The sequence below is a fragment of the Macaca thibetana genome, chromosome 14 (assembly GCF_024542745.1).
Source record: "Macaca thibetana thibetana isolate TM-01 chromosome 14, ASM2454274v1, whole genome shotgun sequence".
NCBI classification, from domain to species: Eukaryota; Metazoa; Chordata; class Mammalia; order Primates; family Cercopithecidae; genus Macaca; species Macaca thibetana.
This window is the reverse complement of record NC_065591.1, coordinates 78855432-78875639: the sequence shown is the minus strand read 5'-3', so window position 1 is coordinate 78875639 and position 20208 is coordinate 78855432. Positions and strand designations below refer to the sequence as shown.

The 20208-nt window shown below is 41.8% G+C and overlaps 2 protein-coding genes across 9 annotated transcripts in view; one reads left to right on the top strand and one right to left on the bottom strand.

The window, feature by feature from the left end:
- The window catches only part of ME3 (malic enzyme 3), a 1085505-nt gene that overhangs the window by 502999 nt on the left and 562298 nt on the right, over positions 1-20208 (top strand). The gene's annotated exons all lie outside the window — the stretch shown is intronic.
- Positions 1-20208, bottom strand: part of TMEM135 (transmembrane protein 135) — a 356382-nt gene that overhangs the window by 261592 nt on the left and 74582 nt on the right. For 5 of the 8 annotated variants that reach the window (XM_050755855.1, XM_050755856.1, XM_050755857.1 and 2 more), the window contains exon 1: positions 7129-7480. The exons of 2 other annotated variants lie outside the window; for them this stretch is intronic. In XM_050755855.1, the coding sequence (XP_050611812.1) occupies positions 7129-7269 (141 nt within the window). In that variant the 5' untranslated portion in view covers positions 7270-7480. Of the gene's footprint in view, positions 1-7128; positions 7481-20208 lie in introns of those variants that run through there. One more of the 8 variants, XM_050755864.1, reaches the window with a different exon arrangement.

Sequence of the window (20208 nt, the reverse complement as noted above, 5' to 3'; positions counted from 1 at the left end):
TCCCGGGTTCACAACATTCTTCTTCCTCAGCCTCCCAAGTAGCTGGAACTACAGGTGCCCGCCACCACACCCAGCTAATTTTTTGTATTTGAGACGGCGTTTCACCATGTTGGCCAGGATGGTCTCAATCTCCTGACCTCGTGATCCGCCCGCCTCGGCCTCCCAAAGTACTGGGATTACAGGCGTGAGCCATCGCGCCTGGCAGCAGTAAAGTTTTCTTACTGCCTTTGACTTCAAGGTAAGCAAAGGCCAAATTCTTGACCAGGGTACTGGATTCGTGAAATTGTCACATAAACTCTTTTTCTATAAAGTAATGGCTTCTTATTTCTCTTGATTTCCTCACGTTAAAATTTGGGTTTTGTGCCATAAATGTTAAACCTAATATATGTTCACTTTATATATATTCATATAATCACCATGTCACTTCCTTAGGAAAGGCTTCCCAAACCCTCTACACTAGAATGGATCCTCTTGTAAACAGCCTAGTAACACTCCGTATGTCTTCTTAATAGCACTTATCACAGATAATTTTGTGTGCATTTATTTTAAGTTTATCTTCCCCCTTCACTGTTAACCTCCATGTTCCCCTCACTCCAGTATTGCTTACTCTCATGTAATATTTGATGAATGAAATAAGGGTAGAAAAGAGACAGTGAAAGGAAATGAAGATTCAGAGTAAATACAGTTATATTACACTCCACGGGCTCTAAATGCAGCTAGGGGCACAGTGAAATTCGGCTGGTTCTGGTTAATTCAGTGCCTCCTATGCTTGCGAGTTTCTGACATGCGGGTCTGAAAAAAAAATAGTCCCGTGTGTATTTCCTTCAAGGTTTAAAAATTGAAGCTAATCAGAACAAGCCTCCCTTCATCACTGCCAAGAGGTGCAGAATCTTTCAAGGAAACTCCCAAAGTGAATTAATCACAATCCAAACCCCCAAAATCAAGTAAGAATCAAGAAACCAAACCAACCTGACAAATCCAATGAGTCAAAAGACTATACAAAATAAATGAAAGTTGAAAAAATTCAGCATTCTTATAAAAGGAACATGCTCAAATTTGATGATACTTGATTTAGCACTCTTCCTTAATACTTTTCTTTCATATATAAATTATTTTAGGTCCATTTAAGGTCCATTTCCTTTTTTTTTTTTTTTTTTTGAGATGGACTCGCGCTCTGTCGCCAGGCTGGAGTCCAGTGGCGCAATCTAGGCTCATTGCAACCTCCGCCTCCAGGTTCCAGTGATTCTCCTGCCTCAGCCTCCCTAGTAGCTGGGACTACAGGCACGTGCCAAGGTGCCCGGCTAATTTTTGTATTTTTAGTAGAGATGGGGTTTCACCATGTTGGCCAGACTGGTCTCAAACTCCTGACCTCAGGTGATTCGCCCAGCTTGGCCTCCCAAAATGCTGGTATTACAGGCGTAAGCCAACCCGCCCAGCCACTAAATATTTTTCAATACTCCTATGAGCCAAGTTAGTTAAAATCTTCTTTAATTTATTTCAATTATTGATTCCCCTCAAGTATAATTATGAGGAAGACAGAGCCTCACATATAGTATATAAGATCAATTCACCATACTAACTTGACTAATTAATTATTCAGGGTCACTAACAAATACTTATTAACTATATTCCTAGTATACAAAGATAAAACAGATTCATTTCCTATTACCTGAAGGAAAAAATACACAAACCTCAATCACAATATTGCTTAAGAGCATATCAATGAGTAGAAAGAAAACTAAGATTAGTGATTAATTAAAAGGCAATTTAAAAGTTTAACCTACGGTCAATAGAGATTTGAATTAAGTCTTTAATACAGTACTGTATTATGTACTAGATTACGATAATGGAAGAATAATAAATCTAAAATATTATAAAACCCTTAATCATCAAACCATCGACCACTATTAGGCATTCTATGTGCCCAGTTTAAGTCCTTGGGGATGAAAACATAATTCTCATTCACTATACTATAAAAGTAATGGAAGTAACTGTAATGTAAGAAATTGTACTGACATTTTCAAAAGACTTTCTTAAAACTATTTTATTTAGTTCTTTATTAAACCATCATTTTAATTAACTCCCCTTCCCTAATTACCACCCATCACCTGCCTATCACCTAAGTACTCAATAACTAATAAGATAATTAACAAATGATCAATCTATTGTCAAGGTCTTACCACATTTTTTACTTCCAAAGCTTATACAGATAGATTTATACAACATAAGTCTGTGTTCCAGCCTTTCAATGCACATCGTCTTTTCATAATCAAGAAAAGAAAGTATCCATATACTTGCTTACGCACAAATTGAGGCACGAATTTTTTTCTCGAAGTCATAACTCATAAAACAAGAGTTATCTTTTATGTATTCCATAGAAATATGCATTTTTTTTTTTTTTTACAATCTGGCTGTTGTACAATTTAAGATATTCCCCAGAAATCAAGAGCTTTGGAGACCATGGAATTGTAAATCTGTGCATAATCCCCCTTGATTTTTGCTTGAGACCTATTTTATGGGGGTGTAAATAAGGGGCTCACTTTATCTTTCTATTCAATAACTAAACGATTTTTACCTTACATTATCACGTAATGTTTCCAATGAAAAGCAGATATATAAGACCTATTTTATAGGCTCCAGAAAATACCCCTGATAAAAAAAATCTTCCTTCTTGTTGGGACTCAGAATACAACACCCCAAAATGAAGGCCTCAGAAGCAACCTTAGAAGCAGAATTTTTTTCCTGACCTTCTCCTGCTCTCCTGTCTCCTAGTCCCATTCTCCTCTGAGCTAGCCTTAGAAACTAGAATTTTCCACAAGGCAGGTCATAAAAACCAGAACCTATTTTCCCCAAAGCCAGCCAGAAAATCTTAAAATATCATACTAACTTTCCCTTCGCCTTTCCATGTAAAAACTGGCCATAAAGAAACTATCTGACCTACCTTGTTTGACTGTAAGTCATAAGCCCCCATTCCAGAGAGGGTCCTACCCCACACCCAAAAGAAAAGAATGAATGCTCAGAGAGGTCAAGAAGAATCTAGACAGACAGGCCTTGCTTCCCCAATCAGTCTATTAGCATTAGCATTATTGTCCGATCACATTTCTACATAGCTATCTATACTTTGTTGAACATAAGCATAAAAACAGATAATTTCCCCTGTATTTTGGGTCTTCATTCTGAAGGCTCCCGTGTATACATGTTAAATAAATTGGTACATGCCCTTTCTCCTATTAATCCATCTGCCTCCTGTCAGTGATTTTTGGTGAACCTTCAGAGGGCCAAGGGGAAAGCTCTCCATTGGTCCCTACACCAGCTTGCCTTTGGAGCTTCTCCATTTCTAGCAATAATGGCAATTGCAACAATCTGACTTGACAGCCTAGAAGTATAAACAAGTCCTCACACTGCCCCAATATCCTTGGTCTCTAAGTCCTGTTCATTCTGCCTGCAAAATGCATCTAGAACTGCCCTTTCATTTTCTCTGGCAGACCTGCCAAATATCTCTTCACTCCTGCACTATTCATGAGTTCATTCATTCATACCTTCACTCATTTAGACACATACTAAGCATTTAATGAGGTACTACACGAGTCTAAACACAAACCACTGTTTTAACAGGAGATGGAGACACAGATCATAATTAATGCACTATTATCCTATTTAACTCCTCACAACAGACCTTAAAAAATGGATACAATCATCTTCTGCAAAGCAAGGAGACTAAGGCTCCATGCAATTCAATAATTTTTCTAAAGATCCTATTGATAGTAAATTGCAGGGTGAGATTCCACAGGAGTTCTGACTCTTTATACCACTTAGTGAATCTACTGCATCAATTTCTCAAACATCTTTCCTATCTAGTCTTCCCAGTGTTACCATATTTAGCATCTGAAAGCATTATTTTGTACTTACAACCCCTTTGTTTAAAAAAAAAAAAAAAACTCAATAGCATGCACACAAAAAAATCCTCAATGGTTCCTTTAGCCTGTCCTTCAGTCTGACTTTCAGTCAAAAAAAAAAAAAAAAAAAAAAAAAAACCATGAGAACTGAATCCTATCTTTTTCCTTACTAGATTTAAATCTTGTGAATCACTTAATGTCTCTAACCTTCAGTTGTCTTACCTATAAAACGGGGATAAGAAGCTGGAGTTGTGTAAGGGTTAAAAAAGATGTTAAGGACTAAGCACATAATAAACATAAGTTGTTATCGTTCACAACTCCTGTATGCAAACGTTCTGTTATAGACAATATATGCATTGCCTCTCTTACGAAACCACTTAGTTTTCTGCCTCAGTTTACATTATCCTCCCTCCTCTCCATTAAGAATAGGTATGCTATAAATATCTACTGCATGAATCAATGTCTGTACAGCCTTATACTCAAGGCACAAGTCAAGGACCACTTACTTCAAGAGGCTTCCCCTACCCATCTTCCATGAACTTCACTCTTAAGTGCCACCAGAGAAGGGAGGAAGAAAAATATGCATAATTATTCAAAACCTATGATAAACTAGATGTGATACATCATCAATGCACTATTTCATATAATTCTCAAAAAGATAAAGTAACATATATAAAGTCAAACAGCTGATAAATGAAGAGCTGAGATTCAAACCCTGATACCCCAATCCCTTTTTTTTGTTTGTTTGTTTTGTTTTGTGACAGAGTTTTGCTCTTGTTTCCCAGGCTGGAGTAAAATGATGCAATCTCAGCTCACTACAACCTCCGCCTCCCAGATTCAAGTGATTCTCCTGCCTCAGCCTCCCAAGTAGCTGGGATTATAGGCATATGCACCACGCCCAGCTAATTTTATATTTTTAGTAGAGATGGGGTTTCACCATATTGGTCAAGTTGGCTGGTCTCGAACTCCCGACCTCAGGTGATCCACATGCCTTGGGCTCCCAAAGTGCTGGGATTACAGGTGTGAGCCACCGCACCCCGCCTGATCCCTTTTTAAAGCCCAATTTCTTTCCACCACACCACCTTGCATCTTAGTACATGGGGGTATACATTTAATCAACTATCCAACACTTACAAAGAAAACAGCTATATGCTCCAAGTAGCACCACCCACACCTACATGGATAACTGAAACAAAACTGTCACGAAATATGCTTATCCTTAGTACGCGCAATGTGTTCTAACATTTTTTATTTTCTTCCATTTCACTTAATATAAAATAAAATGCTATTCAGTTCCCACTAATTTTATTTCACAACTACTGATGAGTAGCAACCCAAATTTTCATATACACAGATGTAAGGGTACAAGGCCACATGAGATGGAAAATTTATCCTCAATAAGTACTTACTCTTGTTGGAGATATAGTAGTAAAACACAACTCCTTTCCTGAACACCCCCAACCTACCTTGTTAGAGTAGGAGTAGGAGAACCTATGCTCCTGTTGCTGCCCTGAACTTCCCTATCATAGACTATAATCCATAAATTGTCTAAGCTATTGATATAACAAGTATCAGGCATTCAACAAATATTTGTTAAGTGAATGAATTAATGAATGAAAAGTGCTATGGATTTTCAAAGGGAGAAGTAGACAGCATAAACTCTCTTTCCACCTATATCATAATCCTCTGAGGGCAGGAACAATCTTTTGTATAGTTGTGTATCAAGAGCTCAATAATGTTTGTAGATGTTTTATTTTTTACACATCTGAGCCTTATGCATTGAGCTGTGGTTGCACCACTGCACTCCAGCCAGAATGGCAATGCAACAAGACCGTATATCCAAAAAGAAAAAGGAAAAATCTGAGACATACGCTGGCCACAGTGAATGTGGAAAAGCAGATAAACATGAATCTTTGCCAAAGAAAATCGAGGAAAAAATTTCCAGCTCCAATAATAATTATTGGCCTCTACTCTAGATCTTTATTATTCAAAGTGCAGCCCCCATCATCAGCATTACCACGAGTTTGTTAGGAAAGCAGAGGTTCAGGCCCCACCGGGACCTCATGAATTAGAACCCCCATTTTAACATAATCCTCAGAGGATTCCTAACATACATGAAAATTTGAGAAGCATCAGTCTATACAATAAAAATGAAATGGATGCCTGCAACTCCGACAAAGTCATCACCTTCTCCTGTGTTATCTCTGAAATACATAATCAGACTTTTCAAGAAGTACTACAGATACAGCCATGACACACTTTCAGGAACATTAGGGTATAAATCTAAATTACTTCAATGAGAAATAATAATTGATCATCTGCTGAATATCGAAATTCTTAGAAGACATACAAAAAATATGATCTGTCTTCTTAGGACACAAACTCTGTAAGGCAAGAAAACGAGACAATGCACTTCAATGGCCAAAGTAATAATAAATCTTTAATATCAAGGATAAGGTTATTGAAAAAAAGATTTTGGCGAGAACATTGAAGAGCATCTTTAATAGTCCTCAGGGTTACATATACATATTGCCAAATATTTCCTATTAATTGGCCCGTATGTAAAGCTGTGTAAAAGGTCCTAGGTGACACAAAGTCAGATGTCCTAACCAAGTTCACTCACTGAAAGACTGGCATCACCCTTTAAATCACCACACACAATCTCAACCCAGGAGTCTGTTCTGTGAACTTGCAAAAACACTTGCAAAACCCCAAATCACAATCCTACCATCTCAAAACTGAGTCAAGATCTGAGGCCACAGGGACTTCAGGGTCAAATATGCCTTCTTCATTTAAAAAAAAAAAAAGGCAAAATAAAACAGGGGAAACCAGATGAGGAAAGCTTGCAGGTACTTCTCATAGCCTCGCTGACCTACAAATACCTCTCCATCACAACGCAGGCCAGAGGAAAATAACGCTGGTCTTTGAATTAACGTTTTTAAGTGTCCTCAACTTAATTCTAAAAGTTGGGAGCCCATCCTCTTCCTAGCAACAGGCATTCAGATGACAGCTCAACCTCTAATTCCCCTCCTCCTTCTCCCTTGCAGGGATTGGTATATCCTCCCCAAGCGACCTCCGCCTTCCCCCCACCGGCCCCCCAAAACACTCCGACCCCTCCAAAAGAGAGCCCGACACAAGGCAAGTCCCCCAGAGCCCCTCGGGATCACCAACTGCAGCCCCTGGCCCATCCTCCACATTAAACTCGCCCTGCGGGAGGGGTGACGGGTCTCACCAAGTACAGAGGAGCATAGATCTTCAGGGACTCCTCCAGGGCGCCCCCGGTGATCTGCAGGAAGGAGACCCGGCAGGAAGGGTGCCAAGTGTGGCCAATCTCATAGCAGTTATGAGGGATGGACTTGCTGAGGGCCGCCATGACGAGGAACAGCGCGGAGGAGACGGGAGGGGGAGAGCCTGCGCCCTGCAGGGAGGGGCGCCAGAGCCCAGCCGCCAGCCTCTTGCCCGGCCAGCAGCCGGAGGCGCGGAATGGAGGGGAAAGGTCACGAGAGCGGGGTTACTCTAGGCCAAAGTCCTCGGATGTTGAGCGCTCGGCGTATCGCAGCTTAAGGGGGCGGGACGTGCACCGGGAGGCGGAGAGAGGCGGCGCGTGCGCGCTCCCTCAAGAGGCCTTCCGCTGGGGCGCGCTCCCGCGCGGCGGCGCAGCTGGGTGAGCGGAGGTAGAATGGATCTTCGCCCCCAGAGCCGAGGCTGTAAGCGAGGGAGCGCAGCTCGGGGACGCGCCGCCTCCCCACCCACGCAATGCCGTGCCAGGCTCCCGGGCGCGAGCGCTCTGGCAGGTGCGCAGTAGGAGGTGGCTTGGGTCAAATTGTGCTTCAGCTTCCAACGCCAAGCCAAGTAGAGCGGAGGGGAGTGGAAGAAAGGGATTAAATGAAATGTCTTTGTTGGGAGCCGCTGGAGGAAGAGGGTTGCCAGAGGAATGCCTGAGACAAACGTCCTCCCCAGCACTACGAGCTCGCCTTCCCGAGAGCCCCAGGTAATAAACAGCTACGGCTGCCCGCCAGTTGCAACTGAACTGCCCGCAGGTGCTGGGCTTTCCAAGCTCTGTGGTACCTGGGAAGGCTTGAAAAGTCTCAGCTATGCTCACACCCCGACCGTGTGTGGGGAAGGGCAATAGGTGATCCAGTCCAAACCTTACGCCATGGAGCAATCCTGTCTACAGCATCCTTGATAGGTGCTTGTCAACCAAACACCACACACAGTAGAGGCGGCAGTCGTGTGTTAGAACGCAGACCTGGGTAGGGAGCTTGGCCAACAATTAGCAAGACAAGGGTCGTGTGTTGCTTGAGTCATATAACCCCTCAGTCAATTTCCTCGCATATAACAAACCTACCAGTTTCTTTGGAATTCTAAATTCCATAGTCTCTTAAAGCAGAAACGAACTACCTTTAGAAGAATTGCATTCTAATCTCCTAGTCTTCATTCATTCATCTACAAATATTTACTGAGTCATTACTATTTTCCAGGCACTGTGCTAAGGAAACAAACAGAAACAAGAGACACGACAAGGTATTTATTTTCGCGAAACTAGCATTCTAGAGGGAGAAGACAGCAAATAAGAAAGAAAACTGAACAAGATAATATCAGATAGGTGTAGTTGTCTGAACAAAATAAAAGAGAAATACTCAGATGAAAAGTCCAAAACAACAATGGCGAAAAGATAAAAGTGTCTTTCTCTCAGGTAAAGGTAGGCAGTCCTAGAATAAAATGGTGGCTCCATAACGATTAGGGAATCCCAGCCTCTGTGACAGTTTGCTATGCCATCTGCTACCTGTGATTTCCACCCTGACTTAGAAAATAACTCTGTCACCTAACATGACATCAACATGCTGGTCAGGAAGACCAGCAAAAGGGGAAGAGAGGCCAGGCACGGTGGCTCACACCTGTAATCCTAGTACTTTGAGAGGCTGAGGTGGGTGGACCACTTGAGGTCAGGAGTTTGAGACCAGCCTGGCCAACATGGTGAAACCCCCTCTCTACTAAAAATACAAAAATTTGCTGGAAGTGGTGACGCGCTCCTGTAATCCTAGCTACTCAGGGGCTGAGGCAGAAGAATCGCTTGAACCCAGGAGGCAGAGGTTGCAGTGGGCCAAGATCACACCACTGCACTCCAGCCTGGGTGACAGAGAGAGACTCCGTCTCAAAAAAAGGGGGGGGGGGGCGGGGGAGAGAAGGGCATATTTCCTCTTTTTAAGAAAACTTCCCAGAAGATCCATACAAACTACTGCGACTTACGTTCCTTGGACAAAGCTTGATCACATGGCCACACTTCATTGCAAGAGAGGATGGCAAATACAATCTTTTTTAACTAATTGGACAAATACCCAGCTAACATTTGAGGTTTTATTACTGAGCAAAATGGAAAAAAACAGATATTAGAGGCAACTAGCAGTGTCTGCCGTAGTTCTATGTCTCTGGCTACCCAAATATCCGGGCATATCATTCTACAGACAGATATACCTTCCCTTTTCCAAGGAAGACTACCTAAAATCCCATCCAGTTGCTGAATCCTAGCCAAAGTCCAGAATATTCCTGAGGACCAGATGCAGATCTCAAAGTTATCCTCCCCCTCAACACATCCAACATACAATGGTAGAATAGGAACAAGATAATCACAATTTTTTTCAAATCTCCAATTCAGAAACTAAGAAGATCAAAAACACAGCATAAACTTACCCAAAAAATTACAGAAATACCAGTGCAGGCTTATTTTTTTCAGTAATCCATTCCTGAAAATCTATGATCCTTCCACAAGAAAATGCTAAATAGCAACTTAGTTTTAAATGGGAAAAAATAAAATGCATTACATATCAACCAAAAAATTCTTAAGTATTTAAAATATAGTATCAAATATTAACAAAAAATATCATGTTAAGATGTACAATAGTACACAAATAACATCTTATTCACCAAACAATTAATATGGACTGGGCACGGTGGCTGACGCCTGTAATCCCAGCACTTTGGGAGGCTGAGCTTGGTGGATCACCCGAGGTCACAAGTTCAAGACCAGCCTGGCCTATGGTGAAACCCCATCTCTACTAAAAATACAAAAAGTAGTCAGGCATGGTGGTGGACACCTGTAATCCCAGCTACTCAGGAGGCTCTGACAGGAGAATCACTTGAACCTGGGAGGCGGAGGTTGCAGTGAGCCAAGATGGCACCACTACACTCCAACCTGGGCAACATAACAAGACTCCGTCTCCAAAAAAAAAAAAAAAAAAAAAAAAAAATTGTTAACTCTCAGTTGTTTCTGAATGTAATAGCACAATACAGCTTGCATGCCTGATAATAAACAATATGTTTACTATGTGGGCCCAGCAATTACACATTAATAAATAAGGAAAACTTAAAATTACAGTTAAAACCAGGTAGTTTCTTTTAGTTAACTGTCTTTTGTTTGTTTTGAGACGTGGTCTCTGCTGCCCAGGCTGAAGTACAGTGGCACAATCATGGCTCACAGCAGTCCATATCTCCTGGGCTCAGGAGATCCTCCTGAATCAGCCTCCTGAGTAGTTGGGACCACAAGTACACCACCACACCTGGCTAATGTTTTTAAATTATTTGTAGAGATGGGGTCTCCCTATGTTACCGAGACTACTCTTGAACTCCCTTGGCTCAAGCTGTCCACCCATCTCAGCCTCCCAAAGTGCTGGGATTACAGGTGTGCACCAACACACCTGGTCCTAATTAACTGTTAAATAGAGACTTGAAGCATAAAGAAATTTGAGAAAAACGGAATGGTGCCAAGGAGGACAAAGCTGATGAGTTGGGTGGCAAATGAGGTGATTTCAGGGAAACTCCCAAGTTCAAAAGAAAGGACAACTCTTATCTTTTCTAGTGCTGCTATGCAGATTCCAAAATACGAAGGCATTGATAAATCCTCAGGGGAGATGATTTTTGCTTTAGGATGCAAAACAAATTGCAAAAAGGAGTAGTATGCAGTAAACCAGTAGCTTACATTTGTAAATTTCTTTATATGGTATTATAAGATATAGCAGGCTGTTTTTTAAAAGAAAGCCTTCCCATCATGTCACCATTAAGTTTAAAGGTAATGTTGTGTCCAGAATTGGTGGGTTCTTGATCTCACTGACTTCAAGAATGAAACCACAGACCCTCAGGGTGAGTGTTTCAGTTCTCCAAGATAGTGTGTCTGGAGTTCGTTCCTTCTGATGTTCGGAGGTGTTCGGAGTTTCTTCCTTCTGGCAGGTTCTCAGTCTCACTGGCCTCAGGACTGAAGCTGCAGACCTTCACAGTGAGTGTTACAGCTCATAAAGGCCCTGCGGACCCAAAGAGCAAAAGAACAAACCTTCCACACTGTGGAAGGCGACCAGACCAGGTTACCACCGACTGATTCCTGCAGCCTGCTTTTATTCCTTTGTCGGGCCCCACCCACATCCTGCTGATTGGTCCATTTACAGAGAGCTGATTGGTCCATTTTACAGAGCGCTGATTGGTCCATTTTGACAGAGTGCTGATTGGTGCATTTGCAATCCCTGAGCTAGACACAGAGTGCTGATTTGTGCGGTTACAATCCTTTAGCTAGACACAAAGTGCTAGCCAGAAAGGTTCTCCAAGTCCCCACTAGGTTAGCTAGATACAGAGTACTGATTGATGTATTTACAAACCCTGAGCTAGACAGAGTGCTGATTGGTGTGTTCACAGTCCTCCAGCTAGAGACACAGAGTGCTAGACAGAAAAGTTATCCAAGTCCCCACTAGGTTAGCTAGATACAGAGTACTGACTGGTGTATTTATGAACCTTGAGCTAGACACAGGGTGCTGATTGGTGTATTTACTATCCCTTAGATTGTAAGAGTGAGGCTCCAGCATGGCAGGATGCAGGTCCTGAGCTCTGCCCTGCAGGGAGGCAGCTGAGGCCCAGTGAGACATTGATGGCAGCGTGGTGGGCGGGCGCTGCTGGGGGACCCCGCACACCCTCTGCAGCTCCTTGCCAGGGTGCTAAGCCCCTCACTGCCCTTGGCCGGCAATGCCAGCCGGCCATTCCGAGTGCGGGCAGCCGAGCCCACGTTCACCCGGAACACTCGCTGGCCCACGAGCACTGTGGGCAGCCCTGGTTCCCACCCGCAGCTCTCCCTCCACACCTCCCCGCAAGCAGAGGGAGCAGGCTCAGCCCCCAGCCAGCCCAGAGAGGGGCTCCCACAGTGCCATGGCAGGCTGAAGGGCTCCTCAAGCGCCACCAGAGTGGACGCCAAGGCAGAGACACCGGGAGCAAGGGCTGCTAGCACGTTGTCACCTCTCAATGTTAAACATTGCATCTGCATGGGTTATTCATTCTTTTAGGCTGGCTATGACAGTGGTTTGATTGGATACTTTCTGGGGGCTTCATTGTTTCTTCTTTTTCATTAAGAAAAGGCGAGGAGGGCTTTAGCGTTCCTCAACAAGGTGAAGCAAAGAATTTCTCTAGGCCAGGTGCGGTGGCTCATGCCTGTTGTAATCCCAGCACTTTGGGAGGCTGAGGCATGCAGATCACGAGGTCAGGAGATCAAGACCATCCTGGCTAACAGAGTGAAACTCCTTCTCTACTAAAAAAAAAAAAAATACAAAAAATTAGCCGGGCGTGGTGGCGAGTGCCTGAAGTCCCAGCTACTCAGGAGGCCAAGGCAGGAGAATGGCGTGAACCCTGGAGGCAGAGCTTGCAGTGAGCTGAGATCGGGCCACTGCACTCCAACCTGGGCGACAGAGTGTGACTCTGTCTGAAAAAAAAAAAGAGTTTCTCCAATGAAAGTGCACAGTGAATGAAGAAAACTATTCTGGCAATTTATGATGGAATTCAAAGGCTTTGAAGAAACGCCAATATGAAAATTGTTGCTCCTTTCTGTGTGTTGGAAGAATGAAAAAAAAAAAAGTTGTTGCTCTTGTAGGATTCTAGTTTTGCTGATGTCAATGAAAAAGAATGGAAGAGCTCTTAGGATCTAATGCAGAGGATTTAACGACACTAAACTAGTTTAGATCTACATGCAATCATTGTAGAAATAATTATCAGGCACAAGTACGATGGCAAAGTACGGCAAACTCGAAGTATGACATTGTAGTAGCTCTTGATTCCAGCAACAATCAATAACCAAGCTTTTCACAACAGTTACATATGATTCTGATTTTCTTTTCTTTTTTTTTTTTTTTTTTTTTTTGAGACACAGTCTTGCTCTGTCACCCAGGCTGGAGTGCAATGGCATGATCTTGGCTCACTACAACTTCTGCCTCCTGGGTTCAAGCGATTCTTCTGCCTCAGCCTCCCGACTAGCTGAGATTAGCAATGCCCACCACCACACCCATCTAATTTTTGTATTTTTAGTAGAGATGGGGTTTCGCCATGTAGTCCAGGCTGGTCTCGAACTCCTGACCTTAGGTAATCCACCTGCCTCGGCCTCCCAAAGTGCTGGGATTACAGGCATGAGCCACCATGCCCAGCAATAATTCTGATTTTCTACTAATTTTTGTTGCAACATAATTCAGATTTTTCCTGACATCATTTGATTTAAAATATTGAGTTTCTAAGATGTAAATATAAATTTAAATATTCAAATCTGGAATATTAAAAGATAATATGCCCTTTCAGTACAAGTAGGCAGTGTGTCTGCCAATACAATTCTCTTTAAGATTTTGGGGACTTCATGTATATCAAATTATAATCCACTCCAACAGAAAAAAAAAGCCCCACTCACAAACCTCTTTGAGACAGACACTTCCCATCTTGGGCTGAGAGTCAGAAAGCTGATGGAAAACACCCTTATACACTTAGAATTGCTTTTGTCTAGCTGAAATAGTCTAGGTAAAATGGCTTTAAATCTTTGTACAGTCTTTACAAAAAATCTGAATAGCTGCACCCTGGATTGTACCTTCCCCTCAAGGCAATGCCTTAGTTGTTTCACCATCTGGAGAGGCTGGAAGTGAAAAGCAGTTTTATTTTTGAACCCAAAGTTCCTAGACTATGTATATTTTCTCTAAATTTTGCTTAAAAATGAAATTGTTCCTTTTATATCTCACCTCTCTACATCTTATCCCATATAGGTTTTTTTTGTTTTGTTTTGGTTTTGTTTTGTTTTAATCAGTTGGTACTTTCAACAGTCTGTCTGGAAAATTCCTTAACCAAATGTACCAGTTTGTTAGATATATTTTTCTATTTTCTGCATTTCAGCAGGCAACAGTGTGGCTAAACTTTCTGCCACTGTATAACAGGGATCCCTTTTTCTCCAGCTTTTGATAGCAATTTCGTCCCTTCAAGCCTTCAAAGATTATACAAAAAACTCTCAAGTGGCCTTACAAAATATTCAGGTACATACGCTGTCTAGAATTCTCAGTGTCTATATTAGTTTCATGATGTTACCAGTACTTGGAAGCTATAGCTAAGGACACCATCCTCTCCACATTAAACCCCTACCACTCCAACCACAGAATTTAAAAGTAAAAGATTTATAATTATTCTTTGAGAGGAAAAACACAAAATCAACATGTAGATGTATACAAGGAATGCTTTAGAGGCCAGCCACATCTCTCTAAAGACAGTAGACTTATGCAATAACATATCTATAGAAGAAAAGTGTATTGACAGAATTGGAAGATAAAAAAGGAGGAGCCACTGAGGCAATTCAGGTGCATACCTGGGAGTGAGAACTGCAGCCCAGGGACCTCAGGAATTAACCATGAAATGGGATGCATAGCTTCTCCTGGACAGATGTCATTAAACAATTGACTCATCTAACTAATGTTTTCTTTCTGAGAATAAAACAAACTTTTATTGTGGTTTGGCTTCCCATGCAGATCTATCTTGAGAGAGAGAATGATTATATATTAGGCAACAGATAACCTAGTTTGTATGAGAGGCTTTAATTTTATATTGTTATTTAAAAAATTGGCATCTTGATTTATACACTCATTTATAAGCTTGTTTTATATCACTTAGCCTGAGAAAGGAAGAGCCTCCCTGATATGCTGCCAAAACCAGGTTTTTAACCCTGGTTGTTTGTGGCAATGAATTCTGTATTAGCCAAGAACGGTTAGGCTATGCTGAGATACCACATACACTGTAAATCTCAGATAATTTAAAATAAGAAAGATTTATTTTGTGTTTACACAAATTCCAAAGCAGACTGGCCAGTCCTTCAGGGCAAGGGCAACCAGTGATTCAGGAATACAGCCTCTTCCATCTGCACTGGGCCTTCTGTGATCACTTTTTATTTTTTTTTTCTTGCTTCTTTGATTTTTTATGTGTGCATAATTTTTAGTTCTTTTACATAACAGCGTGCACAAAATTTAAGTGTACAGCTCGATGAATTTTTAAATTTGCCTTTACGGAGACTACTATGTGCCCTGAGACTGCTATCCAGATGAAGAAAAAGTATTTCCATCACCCCAGAAGGCTCTTTTGTGCCCCTTCCCAGTAGATACACCCGCAAACAGAGGTAACCACTATTCTCACTTCTAGCATCATAGCTTCATTTTGCCTGTTCCTAAAGCTTATGTTAACAAATGCATATGTTGAATATTTTTTGTGTCTGGCTTCCTTCACTCAAGATCTTGTGCATGTTGTTGTATGTAGCTATAGTTCATTCATTTTTATTGCTATATTGAGTTTATTGTATGAATATAGCACAATTTTTTTCATTTGAGGACATTTGTGTTGTTGCATGTTTGAACCTATTATGAATAACCCAGCAAGGAACATTCTTTTACTTGACTTTTGTAGACGTATGCTTTTGTTTTTCTTCAGCATATACCTAAGAGTAGATGTGCTGGGTCATGGGGCCAGCATACATTTAACTTTCGTAGATACCAATCACTGCTTTCGCTTTTAAGGGCCAGGCCTGGAAGTGGTTTACATCACTTCTGCTTACATCCCATTTCCAGAACTTAGTCACATGTCCCCAACCTAACCTCAAAGGAGGATGGAAAATGTAGTCCTTCCATAAAACCAGGAAACGAAAATGAAATGAGATTTTGTTAAGCATTTTGCAACATCTCTGTCACAAATATCAATTGCAGGGTCAGGCTACCTGTAAGACAACCAGCTAACCTCCACTGATTCTCTTCCATCTTTGTGGACTGTATGACTCTCTTTTCTTAAATGAATATATGTACAATAGTATAGCTTACTATAAATGAACTAATGCAAACTAATCATCATCACTTGGTGTGTGTGTATATACATGTCTGTGTGTGTGTGTGTGTGTATATATATATATATACACATACTTTTTTTTTTTTTTTTTTGGAGACAGAGTCTCACTCTGTCACCCAGGCTGGAGTGCAGTTGCACAATCTCAGCTCACTGCAAACTCTGCCTCCCGGGTTCACGCCATTCTCCTGCCTCAGCCTCCTGAGTAGCTGGGAGTACAGGCGCCCGCCACCGTGCCCAGCTAATTTTTTGTATTTCTAGAAGAGACGGGGTTTCACCCCGTTAGCCAGGATGATCTCAATCTCCTGACCTTGTGATCCGCTCGCCTCAGCCTCCCAAAGTGCTGGGATTACAGGCATGAGCCACCACGTCCCGCAGTTTTAAATTTTTAATAAAACTTTCAGTCATCATAATGCTCCTTAAAGACAAGATCTATTTCTGATTCATCTTTATTATCTTCTGTACCACATAGCACAGTGTCTTGTACACAGAACATTTTTAATATTTAATAAAAGAAGACTTGGTGGGAGGGAAATTTGAAAGCACTGTACTCTTGTTAAGGCCTGTTGAGGTGGCTCATGCCTGTAATCTCAGCACTTTAGGAGGCCGAGGTGGGTGGATCACCTGAGGTCAGGAGTTCGAGACCAGCCTAGTCAACATGGCAAAACCCCGACTCTACTGAAAAAATACAAAAATTAGCCAGGCGTGGAGGCACGCGCCTGTAGTCCCAGCTACTCGAGAGGCTGAGGCAGGATAATTGCTTGAACTCAGGAGGCGGAAGTTGCAGTGAGATCTCACCACTGCACTCCGGCCTGGACGACAAAGTAAGACTCCATCTCAAAACAAAAACAAAGACAGCAAGTAGGCAAGACTTTTACATTTTAAATTTATTAGCTTGTTTGTTTTTGTTTTACTTCTTTAACTCTCCTATTAAACTTTCAGTTCCTTGCAGACGGAATCTATGCCCTATTTGTCATCGTTGTATTTTCCTTAACCACCTAGCATACTTGTGGTGGAACTAAAACATTTTGAGGTGCCAGGCTTAGTGCCTCACGCCTGTAATCCCGGCACTTTGGGAGGCCAAGGCAGGCAGACCACCTGAGGTCGGGAGTTCGAGACCAGCCTGACCAACATGGAGAAACCCTGTCTCTACTAAGAATACAAAACTAGCTGGGTATGGCGGTGCATGCCTGTAATCCCAGCTACTCAGGAGGCTGAGGCAGGAAAACTGCTTGAAGCCGGGAGGCAGCGGTTGTGTTGAGCTGAGATTGTGCCATTGCACTCCACCCTGGGCGACAAGAGCAAAACTCCGTCTCAAAAAAAAAAAAAAAAAAAATGTTTGAGGAAATGAATGACTGACTCCGGTATATAATTTTTTGTTTATTGCTCCAGTCTATAGTTTCTATAAATGACTATTTTATTTTATATTTTATTTGGAGACAGAGTCTCACTCTGTCTCCCAGACCAGAGTGCAGTGGCAGGTGAGCCACCATGCCTGATCTTTTTACACCATTTTAGATATTAGGATCTGTCAGGCGGGCACGGTGGCTCAGTTCTGTAGTCCCAGCATTGTGGAAGCCCTAAATGGACGGATCGCCTAAGGTCAGAGTTCCAGACCAGCCTGGTCAACATGAAGAAACCCCATCTCTACTAAAAATACAAAAACTAGCGGGGCATGGTGGTTCACGTCTGTAATTCCGGCTACTCTGGGGGAGGGGCGGGGGCTGAGGCAGGAGAATAGCTTGAACCCGGGAGGCGGAGGTTGCAGTGAGCCGAGATGGCGCCATTGCACTCCAGCTTGGGGGACGTAGTGAGACTCAGTTTAAAAAAAAAACAAACTTAGTATGATCATAGCCTAACATCAAAAGCTTCCTCTCCTCTCAAACTACCTATGAGCATACAAAACTATCCATACGTGTCACAATTCCACAGTTGCTGCCAATTACTTTTCTTCTATGATATATAATTGATGTAATTTACTTGGGCCTGAACACTTGAATTCATGGAAAATAGAAACATTATGATTTTCTTCTCAACGGCCTTGGCTTTCAATTATCCTTAATCATAACCTTTGTAATAAATGATTATATTTGATAGACAATACAATAGCAAAAGAAGAGTTAGTTACTTAGTATTCTGCCTACCATTCACTCAGATTGCAACATTTGCCCCTAAGCACAGAGCTTACCCCTTTCCTTATCAGAAGCCTCTGCCAAACCTGGAACAATGTCTTACTTGTTGACCATATCGTGACTCTCAATTACTCATTCTGGGATTTGCTATGTCCTCAGTGTTCTTATTGCTATGCTGTGTGCCTGTTTTTGATGGTGAGGCACCTCTTTCGTTTCATAATTCCTTTGAAAATCGCTGCATGACATGCAGTACCAGCATTTTATTTTACTTTGTGAAGGTTCTACTGGTTTTTTTTAAACAATACTTTTTTTTTTTTTAACTCAAATACTTAAAACAATTGCAAGTACTTTGAAGTCAGGGACCATCTCTTGTATTTCTTTGTGTGACAGATGGTGCTCCTAAGAGGTTATCAATATAATCTTTTAAAAGAAATGCTATTGTTTGCTTTTTGCAACTGACAGTCTCACTTGCAAAACTGAGACACATTTTTGCTGTAATTCAGAGAATTGATTTTTATCAAATATATTAAAATCTCCAAACTGCAATTTCCTCCAACATTAACACAGCCCCTTTAGTGCCTATCCCAGGATCTACTAGATAGGCACACTCAAACATTTGTTGGATTAGTAAAATGCAGAGATTATATATACTTATGTAGTTAAACCTCTATAGATAGCACGCCACAGTAACTTTCTTATTTGAAGACTCAAATAATGGGCCCTATATTTTTTCTCTCTCAAGTTTTCAATATCTGTTTTCCCAAAGTCTTAAGTACATGTCCAAACATGCTCATCAGTCATATTCTTGCACATTACAAACACTACAAATTCCAAGATGATGCAGATACTTTTTATCAAGGATCTTGTCACTTTCACAGGACAACTCAGTATCCTATTATAGTTAGAATCAAGTCCAAAGGCAGAGGTTTTTCCTTATTAAGATTACTTTGTGGCCAGGCGCGGTGGCTCACGCCTGTAATCCCAACACTTTGGGAGGCGGAGGCAGGTGGATCACAAGGTCAGAAGATCGAGACCATCCTGGCTAACACGGTGAAACCCTGTCTCTACTAAAAATACAAAAAAATTAGCCGGGCGCAGTGGCGGGGGCTTGTAGTCCCAGCTACTTGGGAGGCTGAGGCAGGAGAATGGTGTGAACCCTGGAGGCGGAGCTTGCAGTGAGCTGAGATCGCGCCACTGCACTCCAGCCTGGGCGACAAAGCGAGACTCCATCTCAAAAAAAAGATTACTTTGTAAAAGACAAACTAATGTGCAAGAATTTATTTGATGATCTGCTTTTAATAGAATAAGACATAATAATAGTTGAAGACTTCCTTGCTTACAAAATCTCTTTGGATTAGTTTGTAATCCCTTCTGGAAATATATTTTCCATGTGGTCTGATGGACAAAGCCATCTGTTATATGCACTCAAACTAATGCATATTTCCTTTTTTTTTTTTGAGATGGAGTCTTGCTCTTTCGCCCAGGCTGGAGTGCAGTGGCGCGATCTTGGCTCACTGCAACCTCTGCCTCCCAGTTCTCCTGCCTCAGTCTCCTGAGTAGCTGGGATTACAGGTGCATGCCACCATGCCTGGCTAAATTTTGTATTTTTTTTTTTTTTTTAGTACAGATGGGTTTTCACCATGTTGGCCAGGCTATTCTCCAACTCCTGACCTTGTGATCTGCCTGCCTCAGCCTATCAAAGTGCTGGAGTTACAGGCATGAGGCACCGCACCCAGCCAATAATGCACATTTTCTATCTGTTTTTAAAAACATTATCATCTAGATTCTTTGTATTTTGTGCCTATTCTCATGTTTGAAGATTTATTTCCTTAAAATACTACATTCCATATACTTTTAGTCTGACTATAAATTAGCAATATTTTTAGAAGTCATTTTGGCAGGATCTATAAACAGTTTACTTTTTTTTTTTTTTTTTGGAGAGATGGGGGTCTCCCCATCTTGCCCAGGCTGGTCTCAAACTCCTGGGCTAAAGCAGTCCTCTCGCCTCAGCACCCAAAAGTGCTGGGGTT